This window comes from Neopsephotus bourkii, unplaced genomic scaffold (genome assembly GCF_033783945.1).
Source record: "Neopsephotus bourkii isolate Nb327-2 ecotype Australia unplaced genomic scaffold, CSIRO-AGI_Nbou_v1 NB_882, whole genome shotgun sequence".
In the NCBI taxonomy this organism is placed as follows: Eukaryota; Metazoa; Chordata; class Aves; order Psittaciformes; family Psittacidae; genus Neopsephotus; species Neopsephotus bourkii.
The window spans coordinates 117433-133754 of record NW_026901376.1 but is presented as its reverse complement, the minus strand read 5'-3'; the positions used below and the strand labels follow the sequence as shown (position 1 = coordinate 133754).

The following is a 16322-nucleotide window of genomic DNA, read 5'->3' as shown; positions in this document are numbered from 1 at the left end:
GTGAGGGTGGTGAGGCACTGGAATGGGTTGCCCAGGGAAGTTGTGAATGCTCCATCCCTAGCAGTGTTCAAGGCCAGGTTGGACAGAGCCTTGGGTGACATGGTTTAGTGTGAGGCATCCCTGTCTATGGCGGGGGCTGGAACTGGATGATCTTAAGGTCCTTTCCAACTCTAACCATTCTGTGATTCTATATCTCCCAGTGATGGTTCTTAACCTCTGTTAAGAGATGAACAACAGTTTGAACTGAAGAAGGGCTGTACTGACAGCACTCCTAACTATGCCTTGTTGTGTACGTAGCAAAACCCAAACAGTTCTTCACAGATGATGAATCAGAAGGGAGCACTATAATTGTTTAATATGCCTTTTGGGACAGCACAAGCTGCTTACTCTTGAATTAAAGGCTGGTGAATGTTGCTGTATCTAACTGAAAAAATGGACAGCTTTGATTTGGGGATTTCCAGTGATCAGGAATCCCCTGCACTGTTGGCTGGCCACTCCCAAACCCATTGCCACTCTTAAAGAAAGGACATGAATTCTTGAGTAAATGTGTATTATGTTGGATGGAGGCATTAGGGTCATGTTGCAGTTTTATCTGCTAGACTAAAGAGAGGAGCATGTGGCTTTGGGGGGGTGGAAATTAGAGACCATGATTTGGGAAGTCTTGCTGGGAGAGAGAGAGTTAAGGGTCATCAGCATGGTCAAAATGGTCAAAGGGCCATCAGCTTGGTCAAAGCATCATGCTGATGGCAGAATTGGCCCCTAGGGCCCAAGCTGTAAAGCAAAGTAGCTTGCAGCAGGATCAAATCCTACCATGAGTAATGTGTAAACTCTAACGGCTCTGGGAGGCAAGGCTCAGCTAAAAGCTGTGTCCAGACAATTTCCCCAGGAGCAGTGGCCCTCCTGCAGTGGCTCCTGCTGCTCACTGCAATTCATTCTGTCGCTCCAGCATGGAAAAGGTTTGGCTGATGCTGAGCTGAAGGCAACCTCTTAATCAAACTAAGAGGTGGGAGTTATAGTGTTTGTAAAATACTGTACAAATGGGAGGGTTTGATAGCATTAAATGAAGGATCAGATTCATTAAATTAAGTGGAAAGCAATGTACATGGATAATTTCAAGGGTTGAGGCTGAATACGGTTTTTAAATAGGAAGTGATCAGCTGCTATACACAACACAGAGCAGCTCTCAAACATTTTTAATGACAGTATTTGTACACACTTTAGTTTAATTAACACATGGCACAAGAGAGGTTTGGTAACTAGGATGTAGTCTCACACCAGTCATCTCAATTATAACACATGAAATCTCAAGCATCAATACACCAAGAACGTCACCCACCCCTGCCTCACAGGGCCTGGTGACTTGAATTTCCATCACACCTTGTTTCTCTTGGATGCAACAGTAATTCCTTCTCTCCAGATGGAGAAGTTCCCTTAGAAGAGGATGATCAGCTTCTCATTTGGATTTATTTCTTGTTTTCTGCAACCAGAATTAAGGAGGCTGTGTATTGTCACTGCCCAGTGATCCACGATGCATTTCTGACAGCTATGTTCATTAGTAAATATGTAGTAATTGCTTCCAGAATTAACTAGAGCTGCTCTTGTGTGTCTGTACGTGTAGGAGAGATGTCCTCTGATGTGTGATCCCTTTGCTAGCACAGCACTCATTAGACACTGGAGAACTGTTGCAGAGACAGCTGGGTTTTATGCCTCTGCTGATGCAGTGTTGGTCCGGGGGACTAACTTCAGAATAATTGGTTTCTTTGGTCTTAGGAGTCCCTGTGAGCTCAGCTGGAGAGGGATCTGCAACAATAAGAGGGAAAACACGCTTGGAGATAGACAAATTGGATAAGTAGAGATTAAAGGAAAGAAACCTGGCCATGGTTTGGCCATAATCTGTAGTGCCTGAAAGTGCATCTAGCTGAAGGTGCAAAGCATTGGCACCCGCAGTGTAAAACTTAAGCACCTGGTTCTTCGTGTGAGAGTTTCAAAACATAGCGTACTCCTCACCTCAGTTTCTTTGCAGGTCTGGAAGGTGAAATGCTGCAACAGGATGGTGATGGCAACTTTCAGAGTCAGCAGAGCAAAGCGCATCCCAATGCAGTTCCTGGGACCAGCTCCAAAGGGCAGGTACGTATATGGGTCTATGGCGTCCTTGTTGTCCTTACTGAATCTGGATAATGATACGGTTGGGGAAGAGAAATGAAGGCAGCAAAAAACCAAAAAGCTACATAACTGTATTACTTATCCAGATACCTCTTACTGGTACCCTACAGTTTGGCTTTTTGCATCTCTGTGTACCCCAGCAATCGAGTGTCTAGGACATGGTGGGATCTCACTTGAGTGATTTTATTATGTCCATCAGACTATTGGAAGTTGGAAGCAAGGTAAAAATCTAGGCAATATGTTCTCCCAAAGTGACTAATATTTCCTATCTGGGACTGGAGCATCTCCTGTATGAAGGCAGGCTGAGAAAGTTGGGGCTTTGTGGAGGTGGTTTTGTGGAGACCTCATAGCAGCCTTCCAGTATCCAAAGGGGTCCTATAAGGATGCTGGGGAGGGATTCTTCATTAGGGACTGTAGTGATAGGACAAGGGGTAACGGGTTAAAACTTAAACAGGGGAAGTTTAGATTAGATATAAGGAAGAAGTTCTTTAGTGTGAGGGTGGAATGGGTTGCCCAAGGAAGTTGTGAATTCTCCATCCCTGGCGGTGTTCAAGGCCAGGTTGGACAGAGCCTTGGGTGCCATGGTTTAGTGTGAGGTGTCCCTGCCCATGGCAGCAGGTTGGAACTGGATGATCTTAAGGTCCTTTCCAACCCAAAGCACTCTGAGATTCTAAACCACAAGCCATGTTGGTTAGGATAGCAGCATGCAGCTCCCAGTCTTGCTGGGAATGAGAGGTAGATGCCACATATAAAAATGACCAACTAGGGAAAAGTTATTGCTGACTTGAAGATTGTCCTAAAAAGTGCTGATTGATTCTGGTGTATTTGGTAGCAAAGCCTGTGTCAAGGAAACAGGCTCAGCAATGGCTAGCAGTCACAAAAGCTCAGCAGCTACTCTGTCAGCAATCCTCAACACTGCGTACAAGAGGTTGTGAGGTATCAATGTCATTCTCCCAATAAGATTATGTTGTTTGAAACCCTATTTTAAGCGCAAAGCTCATTTTCTTCAAATGCCATTCCCATGTGCCTGCAGTTTCTCATCGGTATTGTTTGTAAAAAGATAAGAAGAACACCATTAGGAAGCTAATCAGAGATTAATACTTAATTACCACATGAGGGAAAAGCAGCATGGTAGTTCTTTGCTTTCATTATGCTCTTTTGTACCTTTCTGGTCTGAATTCTTCTGGGTTTGGCCAGTACTCGGGGTTGCGGTGCAGGGTATAGGGTGGGATCATAACAATGGCTCCTTTGGGAATGGTCACTCCGTTTATTTCAACGTCTTGCTTGCAGGTTCTCTCAAGTCGTCCTCCAAGGGGAAAGAGCCGAAGGGTTTCACTCACTGCCATGTCAAGATATTCCAACTGCATCATTGCATCATAAGTGAGAGGAGCCTGTAGGACAACAGGATAAAGGCGACCAGGTATGTTGGTATGAGGATTGGATTGTCCTAAAATTACTATGGAGACCGAAGTGTGCCCAACTCGTACTGCCTCAAGTACGCCTCAGACTCACTGAAGAACAAAATGCAAGGTAGAAATTGCAGAATTGGTTTCATTTTCCATCTTTCAGTGATGGCAATGCCTGGAAATCCACATCCACTTGTGTTTGGGTGCAGACTGAGGCAAATGGGTTTGTAGAGTTGGGGTACCTGCAAGGTTTCAGCTGCTAAAAGAAAATCACTGCAGGGCTGAGTTGTCTTTGTGTGTGTCTGATCCAATGGGAGGATGCTTAGGAGTTAAAGATTTCTCATTGTCTTGACTGAACAAGGAGGACAGCAGGGTCAGAGGGTCTTCACCATCCCCTCAACATCCCCTTACCTTGTTGGGTAAAACGGTGTCTATTTCATCCAGCAGTTTTTGCTGCACATCAGGATGTGTGGCCAGTTCATATGCCAGGTAACAGAGCGTGGTGCTGGTGGGCTCATACCCAGCAAATATAAAGATGAATGCTTGCGACAGGATCTCTGTGTCAGTCAGGGCTGTGAGGAGAGAGGGCACGAGGAGATGAATAAAGCCAGTGTTGATTATGTTCTCAACAAGGAACAGGGAGCCAGAGGTGGGGTTTAGGCAGGTTCGTTGCGCTTGCTTTCTATTAACATAGAGCTGCTCTATCTGTCTGGAAGAAGTCATTTGACAGAGGAGCCAGATGGGATGGATGTAGCAGTCCTACTCCGTGACAAAGAACCTGGGGGATTCCCTTCAGTCCTCATGCTGGCAGCAAGGGGCAAAAGCTTCTGCCTGGAGCTGGTCAGTAGCGATGGTGGTGACCCACTGAGCCCTTTCCCTGTGAAACAGGTCCCCAACTCCCCTCATTCCCACAGCCCCTGTTGCTGTGATGAGTATATAAATATTATTACCCTTATATGAGTGATTTGCTTCCTTGCTCCCATGATCATTGGAGTGTTGGGATTCGATCATCAGCTGCAGAAAATCTACTCTGCCCTGAGAAGAAAAGCAGGAGATTTTCTTTGGTGACGGGTCCCTTGTAGGGCTCAGATAAGCAGATTGCATAGCCTAAGCACAATTGTTAAACTGAAAGCATCCTCAAAATGTACACTATTTCCTCATTGGAAAAACATAACACTTGCTTTTTATTTTGGAAACATCTGTCCTTTTTGTGAAGCCATTGGGGGGTGAAGCAGGGTCTTGGATGAGTTTTTGGAAAGGGATCTGAACTCTAAAAGGGAGCATTTTGCCTTTAAACAGCTTTAATGTGTGAAAAGTGAAAGGAAAAGGCACAAACCTGACAGCTGCTATTGCTGATCTGGTGCTGCTTACTCTGCTCTCTCTCATCCCCTGCCTAATCATCCTCAGGGAGTCTCTTGCTCTGACTTGTCACAAGTTCTGCAAACCTGAGCTTAGTTGGGTTGTCCCAAGCCTTTATCTGGCTTTAGCTTCAGATCCATGTGCAATGTCCACTTGCCGCTCTGCCAGGACTGCTCAGGTGAGGCTTTCCTGACAGTATTGAAATCGGGTATTTACACTCGAGTGGATTCAATGAGTTCAGTCATTGTACATTGCCTTCACCTTTGATATCATTACTCTAATTACATTCCACTTAAGTGTATTTCCTGGCACAGATTCTAGCAAGTCCACACTCTCTTACCTTGTGGGTCTCCTTTTCACGATCCTGCTTAATTTTGGAGAGGGATCTCATGAAGAAATCGACAGCATCACCAGGGAAGAAGCTTACTTTCATCTTGACCAAAAGAGGAGTAATAAATGGGAATACAACTAAGGGGGGGAGAAGAGAATAAAGTTGCACACTGTAAGTAAACTCTGCCTCAGAAGATAGGTATGGACGTTACTGAGGAAGTAATGATGCTACTAAAACTGTTTCCTTTCTTGATTCTTTACCTGGGAAAAGTTGGACTTTGCCTTTTTTCCTCTCTCTCCTTTCCTTGGGATAGTTTGTCTTGATGCAACCCTCTCCCAATGGGAACAGCTGAGCTGGGTATAGTCATGGCTTTAAGAGACGACCGAAGCATATCCCAGCTTCTTTTTCTAAGGCATTGTTTTCTAAGGACAGGGTATGTCTGTACATCGTACAGCACTACAGCAGGAATGTGGCTTAGAAGAGAAATAGTGCAAATCCTGAATTCTGTTTGCAGGCTGAGCTATTCAGTGCCATGCTGTGCTCATGCAAACATTTTCAAGTCCCCTTCAGAACATTTCCTTAATTGTGAAAACTAGATTTTGAGTTCATGTATAGCTTCAGTACAGCACCAGAACCTCCCCTATGCACAGATCACAACTTCCCCTGTGTTTTAGCAAGGTATCTAATCTTGATTTTAAGGTTGCGAGTGATTTAAGGTCCACCACCATCACTACTGAACTATTGCACTGATAGAAAATTGCATCTAATTACAGTCCCCACTCAGTACTATCTCCCAGAAAACGCATTCCAGATAGCACCACCCAAGCCTCACACCTCAACTTGCTTTTCCACCCTTGAATCGTTTTTCAGTGCTTATTTGGATACTGGCTGGGATGTCCATGTGTTTCTTGCATTGTGGATGCCAAAGGTGGAGGAAACTTTTACCCATCTCCTCGCCCAGAGTTTTAGCATGAAGCTAACAATGAAGAAATGGTGAGACAAGAGCCTTTTAGAACTTCCATCCTTGCTAGTAAAGTTATCTAAGCAATGGCTGATTGGTTAATGTATAGGATGCACCAGTCTCTAATATGCCAAAGCCACACTTCAGTAGTACTCTAACACTTGAAGGAAGTTATCAACAAAAAGCCCTCACATGTCAAGATGAAGAGTGGGTCAAAAAAGTCAAACTTGACCAGCTTCTGCATCTCTCTGACAAAGGGGTCTTTGGGGTTGTTCATGGAGTCAATGTTCACACCAAGTGAAGTGCTGGTGACGACATCCATGCTGTAGCTTCCAAAGATGCTGAGGAAAGATGGAAAAGCTAGACTGTGGTTAAATGTTCAGACCAAGAGAGTATATTTCTCCCTAATGCTTATGTGACATTCAAGTAAAAGTCTCATAAGAGTTCCTGCTCTGCTTTTGAAAAGGAAATTGGATAGATGGTAACTGAAATCACTTAGAGTGAAAGGGACATATTTTGAAAGCTTTGGTTTTAGCACAGCTTTTCTGAGGGTTTTAAAAGTGTGTGGCTACATGAATGGGTTAGTGCTAGGACAGCTTGTGGCTCTGGAGCATGTTAGCCTCTTAGGAGGGGTGGTAAAACACCTTGCTTCAAACATGCCATGTAAATGTTCTTGCTCAACCCAGCACAGCTCTATAATACAGCAAACTGCCCAAGCCCTCTCCTTATGTTTTGGTAGAGGAAAGCTTTGCTTGTATGTGTTTGCTGCTTCTGCATCTGTGCTTTGAAGTTGAGGGTGAAATACACAGGTTTTGTTCCAGAGTCCATATGGAGGGCATGGATGAGGACGGCCACACTACAGCCTCCCTCCCCACTACCCCCAGCAATAGGGCATTCCATAGTGTTGTGTGTTGGGACAGAGGCACCAGCAACCCCAGTGTCCTGCAGTATAATAATGTATTGAGATCCAAAGTTTATGGAGGGAAAACTGGGTTTTCCCAGCGGATTTGGGGTTATCTTGGATCTGTGGATCCACAAAACTGTGCTGGAGCATTTTCCTCCCTATCTAATCCCCTTTCAAAGACTTCTCTCTGAGGGGGTGCCTCTAGGAAGTTTCACTAACACCCCAGCTTAAGTTTTCTGATTCAAAATCCAGCCAGGCTTTTGGCTGGATCCTCATCCTCCTTCCTGACCTTGGAGGTCTGGTTTACTCAGTGAACGACCTGTCTTACCAGTAAAGAATGAAGTTAACAAGGTTTGCTGCAGTCTGCTGCTCCTAGGAGCTACTTACTCCTTTACAGATATGCAGTTGTTCTTTTCCACTTGCTTTTGGACATTTCTCACCAGAATTTCCCCATAGTGTTTCATTATAGGGAACATCTGTAACACAAAGCCAGATATGGTCTGTTAAGTATAGTACACTTTCCTCCTTTAAGACAACCTTACAAAGGCTACAAGGAGTTTCATGGATATTTACAAATATGATCTTTCTGCTAAGGTTTTATTTTAAACCTTTTCCATCTCAAATTAGGTATAAATTAAAGAGGCCAGCTTAGTTGCCAGGCTCTGACAGAAGAAATCAGACCCCTGTGACCATCCCAGCCTGAGCATCCTGTCTACTGACTTTCCAATTTAGTTTGTACCTGCTCCTCTGTGTTTTACCTCCTTTAGTTTCCCACTGGTGAAGGTTGGAGAGAGCACAGTACGAATCCTTTTCCACTGTTCATCTTCAGCTAATGAGATAGCATTGTTCAGCACCCCTGCTAGATCTGTGTGCTGGAGGGGAAGAAAGCAAAGTGTTAACCCCAGGAAAGAGAGCAGCTTCCTAGCAAGGATGGGAATGTAGCATGCAAGTCCCTGACTAGGCTGTTTCAGGGGTTTTAGTACAGGCAGCAGGCTTAAGGCCTTATAAACAACCTCTCTCAAGACACACATACATAAATAATCTCCTTTCCTGCAGTAAACCAGCTATGACATGCCATTTCTGTATCCAGACCAAGTAATCCAACAAGCCCAACATCCATATGTACATGTTGTCTGCACCCACACCTGAACGTACTACCTAAACCCCCCATTCTGGCTGTGGCACATGTGCCAACTGAACCCTTACAGGTTCCTGCCTGCTCACACACATTCAAATTCATCCATCTAAATATATGAATGAGAGCAAAATTTGATGTGCAGGCAGCCAGCTTCCTCTGCCAGCCTGGGTATGCAGTCCCCAGGCTGTAAGGCAGGGGAACAGTGACATACAGTGGCCATTTACAGCAATCCCTATAGTGCAGTCACTCAGCCCCTATGGGAACCCTGCTACATGCTTGTCTTCTGTACTTTATTTTCTGGACTCTGTGGTACATCACGCTTCAGCTCTTACCCTCCGGTTGGTAAAGATGGAGTAGCACTCTTTCACCAACACGGATTTAATGATCTGGGGGTCCATGACAGCCACCACAGGTTGCCTGCCATCATAAATCCTGGTGGGGAGAGAACAGGAGACAGATAAACAACCCCATATAGTTGAAGTGTGAAGCTTGCCTGATTCCCAGGAAACAAGATGTGTTACATGCTCCTACACCAACAGTCTTGCTGTTCTGCAGATGCTTAAGTACAGAAACATAGGAAGTGGGGATGGAAAAGGACTCCCAAGACTTCTCCCATCTGGTTTTGTAGATAAAGGGGGCTAAATACCTCCCAGATTTGTTGGGAAACGAAAAGGGTTCAATCCCTCAAAGGACCAGATACTAAACGAAGCAAGTGTCTTCACTTTCTCTCCCAACTCTCTGTGGTTTTCCAGGCACTTAAACACATTACAGTATTAGAAGGAAACTTGTTCGACCCTTTTCAGGCTCTTGAATTGGGTGTCTGGAGACTTGGGCTGACAGCACTGAAATATCCTTGGAGATGAAACTCAGTCCTTGTTTTTGTCTTTCTAAGCTGCCAGTTCTGAATGCTTTCCTGGAACAGATGTAGATTAAGTGGATTGATGCACTTGCCCCATTTATGTAAAGATACCTTTTGCAGACTCCGTTTTTGAAGTTGCAATAGGGGACTGATGGATGTACCATAAAGGATACATCACAAGTTCATAGCCCAAGTTACAACAGCAGCAATAAAAGCCTTAGGAGGTGTCCAGAGCAACAACAATTGCTCTAGGTCCCACTGCAGCAAGTAAGGACCAGCAGCACAAGATCTGCTTCTTAGCTCAGTACTGGGAGTCACTCAAGTTCCTGTGCTGTCCGTAAACCAGAGGAACCTGACCTCCTGGTTCTAGATTCCCCTTAAGTAAACAGTTTTGATGCTGATTTTGTTAGGAGCAGGTGAGTGCCTTTTGTTACCAACTTTAAGACAGCTTTCATAGTATATGTCAAAGCAATTTCCATATAGCATGACAGCAGCACAGCCCTGCAATCACCAGGCTTTAAGCCACCACAAGCACCCTATCGTTGCTGTACTTGTGCTGGGACCATCAGGGCTGCAGGTGGAGAAAAGGGAACTTTCCTACTGAATTTCTTCTCCCCTTTGGATGGATTCTGATTTTACCTTAAGAAGAGACCAGTGGTTCATACTCACCCCCAGACATTCCCATATTTTTTAAAGCATTCCTCATCAAACTCCAAGAAACCCTGCGGAAAGGAATTTAGAAGTTATCTCGGGGATGATGCAGCAGAGGGGATGATGCTGGAGACAGCGAGTTGGGAGGAATATCTGTAAACTGATGTTCAGAGCTGCCTTCTGAGTTCTCCTCCCCTCTGACAATGTCACGAAGGACAGCATAAATGTACATTGTGCTTGTGAATGAGATGTTTACCAGGATGCTGGCAAAGGGCAGCTGTAAATCAGCCACCCACGAGTGTGTGTTTGATGATGCTGTAAAGACAAGGCCCTATGGTTTGTGGTGTTGTGCCCTGATCCCACGTTGGCCTTTGCACTTATGTTTTCAAGCAGAGCTTGGCATTTGGAGATAACTTATCATCACCACATATCCGTTTAGCTGTATGAGTAAAGGGCAGATATTTCTGGAACAAGGAAGGCTTCAGTCACTTACTTTGCGATATTCCAGGCATGTCCCAAAGAACGGCAGAGGTCTTGGCCCGGGAATACCCAGCTTCTTGAGCACACCAAATGGCCAGGTCCCATATCTGTGGGACAGAAAAGACAACTGAGTGCTACATCTCGGTGGCACTGGGGCTGAGAGCATTCACTAAAGCTGGAGGATGCAGCAACGTCCCTTTGGAGACAAGATAGAGAAGGTTGATTCGGGAGCTGGAAAAGTGGCCCAGAAGAAAGTTGCCTTGTACAGACTGCTTAATAAACATGGTAAAGCTCACTGCTGCCATACAGAGCTTAGGAGGGATCACTTTGATATAAGAGCAGCTGTCTCCTGAAGGCAGAGGTGCACTGGAACAAACAGGACCTTGAAGCCTTTAGCAAAAGTCAAAAGCGGAGCTCATTGCCAACCAAACGAGAGGCAGAAAAGAGAGCTGGAACAAGGAACACCAAGCTTACATGTTTTTATTGAAGAGGAATCAAAGCAGTGCCGGAAGGGGTGTCCCAAACAGGCTTTTGTTTGAGTTGGACTTTAATTTCATTTATTGTTCTCCCTCCCCTTAACCCAGCATTAGCTCAGTGGTGCATCAGGGAATCTTGTCTTGGTGGGTTTCTCTTTAGGTCTTATTGACAGCTTTGCAGATTTCTTTCCTCTGAAGCACCCTTTTTGGAAGCTGTGAAGTTATTACCTCTACCTCCGGGCCTTCTCTTTCTCAACAAGGGCCTGGGCTGCAGCCCTCTGGAGGTTGTCTTTGGCTATGTTGAATTTGCTCCTCGAAGTATTTGTTTTTATTTAGTAGTTGCAGATTTCCAAGCGAATGGGGTTGCAGAAGGGATGTGAAACTGCAAAGGTTTGGCAGAGGGATGTTATCCAAGATCTTATTTGGGCCACATGGCAGCAGCTGGCATCTTTGGGATGCTTTCCTGAAAAGCCACAGTCTAGACTGAGATTTAAGGGGTTTCCCTTGCAATTAGTCATGCTTTTCTAAATCTGGGGGTCCACAAATGGGATCAGTCCCTGCAGCACAGGTTCTGCCAGAGCACAAAAGCAGACCTCACCTTATAGTCATAGAAACATAGAATAGTTTGGGTTGGAAAGGACCATAAGATCATCCAGTTCCAACCCCCTGCCATGGGCAGGAACACCTCACACTAAATCATGTCACTCAAGGCATCCCAAGGGATGGAGCATTTACTTCTTTGGGGAACCTATTCCAGTGCCTCACCACCCTCACAGTAAAGTCCAAACAGAACAAGCAAGAACCAAGGAATGGGGTGTTTGCAGGTGCAGGAAGGTTTCCCAGAGCTCAGCTGGTCAATGCTTAACCTTTTACTGTCAAACATTAACTCAGTACTAGGTATAAAATGGTTGTGGATTCTTGTTTGTAATGTTCATGGACAGCCAGGGCTGTGGGAGGACCAGGAAATGCCAGGCTGGGTTGGGTACAAAGCCCCAGAACACTATTGGAATGTATGCTAGGCTTAATCCGGTTGAAACACAGTCAGAAAAACTCAGTCTGATGCTCTTATGACTGAAATGTAACATGGTTTTCTGCAGGCTAAGGATCATTCAGTGTAAAGCTAGAGAATAATTATTACTACTTCTTATGATGGAAGCGAACCAAAAATGCCTGATACTCTTCCATGTGTGAACTGGAACAGAGTTGCCCCAGATGGACAAGAAGCATCTGAAACACCTCTCTGTGCTAATGGGCAGTGAAATTTCTATTTTAGCTCAGATAGCAGAGCAGAAGGATCTGGGCTTCATCCCTTTTGTCACAGCTAAATTGTAAGTGGCTGCAGAAGATGGGGACTCGTAAGTAGCAATACGAGATGGCCACAATGTCATTGAAATATGAGGGTTTGGGTCAAGAATGAGGGTGGATTTTTTGGAGTGGATGGGGTGTTTTTTGCTGTTAGTTTTTTATTTTAAAGGCTGCCCCAAAGAGGCTTTTGAGTGATCAAAATGACAGGAAAAGGTTTGAAAAACAGGCCTGCAAAGTTTCAGAGCTTACTGAACCGCTGTGGTTGGAGCACTGCCAGGGCAGACAAATAGATTGTACTTGTTTGTACCACATTAATCGTTAAGGTTTATGGCTAGCAACATGCTGCCTCTGCCTCAGGGCTTGTCAATACTACAAAGTTTGTCAGTCTAGCTTTGTTGGCAGGGGTTGCTAGCAGAGATGCTCTATGTCCCAGCAGAAGGGGGTTTTCAGCCAGCCCTGCTATGCTGCAGCACTGAATGGCATCAGCAAAGTGGAGGAAAGCAGTTTTCATTATCACAGGTCCCCTGAAGCAGTGGGGTACACTGCAGGCTGCAAGGATAGGAAAAGCCAGGAACAGGGAGCTGACCTTGCTCTGGGCTTTGTTTCTTCACACAGCAAGGCTGGGCTGTGGATATGGGGCATGAGATGCTGCCCCTGCACCCATGTGGCAAATCGGGTTTCTGCAAGCATCCCTTCTGGTCCAGGTGCCTGTGTGTGGAGCATCTTACATGGGCATTACAGAAGGAGTCAGGAGAAGTAAAAGCTGATCTTATGAATGCTCCTTTTCTGGTGCCTTTCTGCTGCTTTCCACCTTTGCAGGTCATGCAGTAGGGTCATCTACTGCTTGCTCCCCTCCATAAGGCAGCCTCAGTCAGGGAAGCAGAGCTTTCCTTAGGCTGTATCTCTGTGGAAAGTGACCTAAAGGAGCACAATCCCCACTTGAAGCCAGCACCCTGCTGGTAATGAATGCCTGGCACCATTATTATTTGATTACTGCTTTGATGCTTAGCAGCAAAACCATAAGTGCACAGGAATACTCCAAACCTTGGAGCAAGATCACACATCTTTACGGTCTTTAGACTCCTCTGTAATTCCCAGAGCCTAGTTCGAAGCTGGAAATCTGGAAATCAGACCTACCTGTTTGCTCTTCAGCTGACCAGTTGCATAAAACCAAACAATAGCAAGAACAGGAATACTGCATGAGCAAAGAACCAATAAAGAAAATGTTACTCACACTAGCAGGAGGACTATGAAAACAAGCAAAAGGGCCCATGTGTCCGTAAGGAAGGAGGGAAGAAGGTTCATTTTGGTTCTTCTGTGCTTGCCTTTGAGTTCTGTCTTGATGTCTGTCCTAAGTCTATGGGGAAATAGGAGTGTTTCGCAGTATGCAACCTTTTGTGTCCAATCAGCTGATGTAGGGGCTGTCCTTCTGTCACAAAGGAGGAGGAGTGGAACGCAAAGATAGCAAAGTATGCTAATCTGAACCCCAAGATTCATGTGATAAATAAATGACTGGGTAAACTGTCTAAGGTTCAAAGTATTTAATACATACGTTGCTGGGTATTTCAGCTCTTTTCCCTGTTGTGATAGTAAGTAGTAACTGACTTCTCATTGATGCTCATGGGCTCCTACACCAAAATATATTAAAGCAAATTACAATGAAAAGGTAAATCCCAAAGCAGGTGTCAGAGTTTGTTTACAAAAGGGAAGGAGAAGTGAAAAGGTTATTCCTATGCTGGATGACCAGGTCTTTTCTGGGAGCTGAATTGACTTTGGCAGAATTCAAAACTTTGTTTAAAATCTCTTTCTTTCTGTGATGTGAAGAGCAAACACTGCCCATGGTGGGTCAGAAGCTTCTAACAAAGGCAGGAATTTGGCCCTTATAAAGGCTTTAGAAGTCCATCTTATTTGATGGCCTGTGGCCAGGCATTTTGTAAGAGAGGTCCTGTTCCACAGGTATAAGCAGTTAAAGTACCACCATGTCCAAAACACCAGCTTGCGGCTCATGAACACAACCAGCACCCACCCTTTGGCAGCAGCTGCAAAAGGAGATGGTCAAAGGCAAAACACAGATTTTATGGTGATTCTTCTGTAAGGATATTGCAGGAAAGTGATAGCTTCCTAGAGGAATGGACATGGTAAGAGAAGATGATGTTGATGAAGAAAGCTGGGCTGCTTGGATGGTGTTTGTTAATGGCCATAATGTTAGGGCAGGAGGCTATACGTCTGCACAGGTGTGCACTACAGAATATTTAGTGCTTCATTCAGAACTAAAACAAGTAATTCCCATCCTATTGGCAGAGCTGCCATCTTCAAAAGGGTGTTTACTTGACTGAACTGGGAGCAACTAGAGATGCTCGGCGTGCTTGCCTCCGAAGCTGATGCTGTAATTGATGCTGGGTGGACTGATAAGTTGATCTCGGTCCACATAGTGATACAGGACAAATTCTGAGAGTGACCATTTGACTTAGCAGCATTTGTATCTCACTTCACCTGTACCTGGCCTTTGCTCTGACGTTCAGAGACAGCTCAGTTGCGGAGTATTTTGTGACGAACACAGTCTACTTTGGTTTGACATGAACAGGCAAGTTCATGACATAGTTACGCAAGCCCGTGTCAGGTGCCACCTTTCTTGATTCAGAGATGTTGAAAGAGCAGGTGATTAAATAGGTGCTTCCACATTCCGAAGCTTATCACAGTGATTGTTTTCCTTTGTGCACTTGACATAGCCTTGAAATCGGAATTTACTGGGCTCCAAATGTTCTTGAGTGACCATTTTCAGAACCAGGTTTATACAGTTTATTCATGAAACAGGATTGCTGTAGACCTCTCCATCCTCAGTAATAATAAGCTTCAGTCCTTGTCCTGTTTGGGTCATTTTAAGGGTCAAAATAGTCTCTGGGAAGAAACTTGTAGAAAAATCCCAGATAGGTGGAAAGTCTTGCTGCTGGTTTTGCGTTGCAGTCTTCTGATCTCTGCCAAATGGACTGTGCCTATTGACTTCAAAGAAACAAAAACCCACCACCCTATTGAGAAAGCTGGTAGATAAACAGAAAGATCTCATGTCTTGCCAGAGGAAATCAATCAGCCCTCAAGACCTCAGTCCTTGCCAGAGGAAAGTCAAAGACCCAAGAACAAATGACCAGTTTCCACATGACATATAAGTCTAGCTCAGAGCTGCATTTATGCCCCAACTTGCTCTATATTAAAACTCGAAACCTCCAACTCTTGGCTGTGGTGCCCACTAAACTGCTAAGGGCAAGCCAGCCAGGAGGTCGTGCTTGAGAGATGGCTTGGGCACCTTCAGAGAGGAACCCAAAGACTTCACAGTGTCACACATGACATGCAATACATGATGGATTGGTGATGCTCACCCTCATCATTTAGGCTGCCTCACGGTATGACAGCTCCTGTGTTGCCACTGTGCTTTCGTGACAGCCACAGGTTGAGGGTGAGAGGTTTTAAAAGCCAAAGTTTGCCTTGGAAGAGAACTGAGCTGCTTTTCCACTTCTCAGTATCTCAGATTAATGGCTTTCAGGAAAGCAAAATAACACCATGTTGTTAGGTGCAGCATAATAAAGGGAGTGTTCCTAATCCAGGTTGTGAGCAAGGTGTGATAAGCAGGAGGGATTTCTTGTATAATAATGACTGGGGGCTGGGCAATAAAACAGAAACCCATGTATTTCTTCCATAAGCTGTGAAACCAAATGATGCAGGGTAAGAAAACCACTGTGGAATAGCAATCATGACTGGGGCACAGGTGTGAAGGAGAAAGAGCAGTTCAGAAGAGAAAGGATTATTGGCACAGTGGTTAACATTTTGTGTCCATGACGAAAAGGACTACACAGGCATAAGGAGGGCCAGGCTGGATAAGCCTGTATCTTTAGGTCTACCTCACTTTTGAGTAGGGTCATGGAAGAAGTTCTCCTTTGGGAATTTGTTTTAGATTCCCAGGGCTGGACTGGTTGTGGTAGAGACTCTACAGCGTTACTTGGGATATAAATATTGCTGGGGAGTTGTACCATTATGGAGTAGTTTAAACTGTCTAGATTCAGACCCTGAGAAATGTTATCAATCGTGCTGAGTTCGGGTGGTCTGTATGCTGGATGGCAGATTTCTGCACTGAAGAAACACCAAACTGGCAAGCAGTGGAACTGGTTTAGTTTCTGTGTTGATAAGTAATTCAGGACACTCCAGAAGAAAATTTCAGAGTAAAACCTCCTTGGGCTGAACAAAACACAATCATTTAGTTTAACACAAGTGGAAGCGTAGGCAAAAATAAGATTATA

At 44.8% G+C, this 16322-nt stretch overlaps 1 protein-coding gene across 3 annotated transcripts in view; it reads right to left on the bottom strand.

Moving 5' to 3' along the window:
* Positions 1-1176: 1176 nt before the first annotated feature.
* The window catches only part of LOC133214227 (cytochrome P450 3A9-like), an 89372-nt gene continuing 74226 nt past the window's right edge, over positions 1177-16322 (bottom strand). The window contains exons 2-14 of one of the 3 annotated variants that reach the window (XM_061356965.1): positions 13268-13375; positions 10266-10359; positions 9791-9843; positions 8595-8694; positions 7883-7996; positions 7512-7600; positions 6413-6561; positions 5269-5396; positions 4520-4604; positions 3981-4141; positions 3328-3554; positions 2008-2170; positions 1177-1800 (exon numbers count right to left, since the gene is read on the bottom strand). In XM_061356965.1, the coding sequence (XP_061212949.1) occupies positions 1702-1800; positions 2008-2170; positions 3328-3554; positions 3981-4141; positions 4520-4604; positions 5269-5396; positions 6413-6561; positions 7512-7600; positions 7883-7996; positions 8595-8694; positions 9791-9843; positions 10266-10359; positions 13268-13338 (1533 nt within the window). In that variant the 5' untranslated portion in view covers positions 13339-13375 and the 3' untranslated portion in view covers positions 1177-1701. Of the gene's footprint in view, positions 1801-2007; positions 2171-3327; positions 3555-3980; positions 4142-4519; positions 4605-5268; positions 5397-6412; positions 6562-7511; positions 7601-7882; positions 7997-8594; positions 8696-9790; positions 9844-10265; positions 10360-13267; positions 13426-16322 lie in introns of those variants that run through there. The other 2 variants (XM_061356964.1, XM_061356966.1) reach the window with 2 other exon arrangements.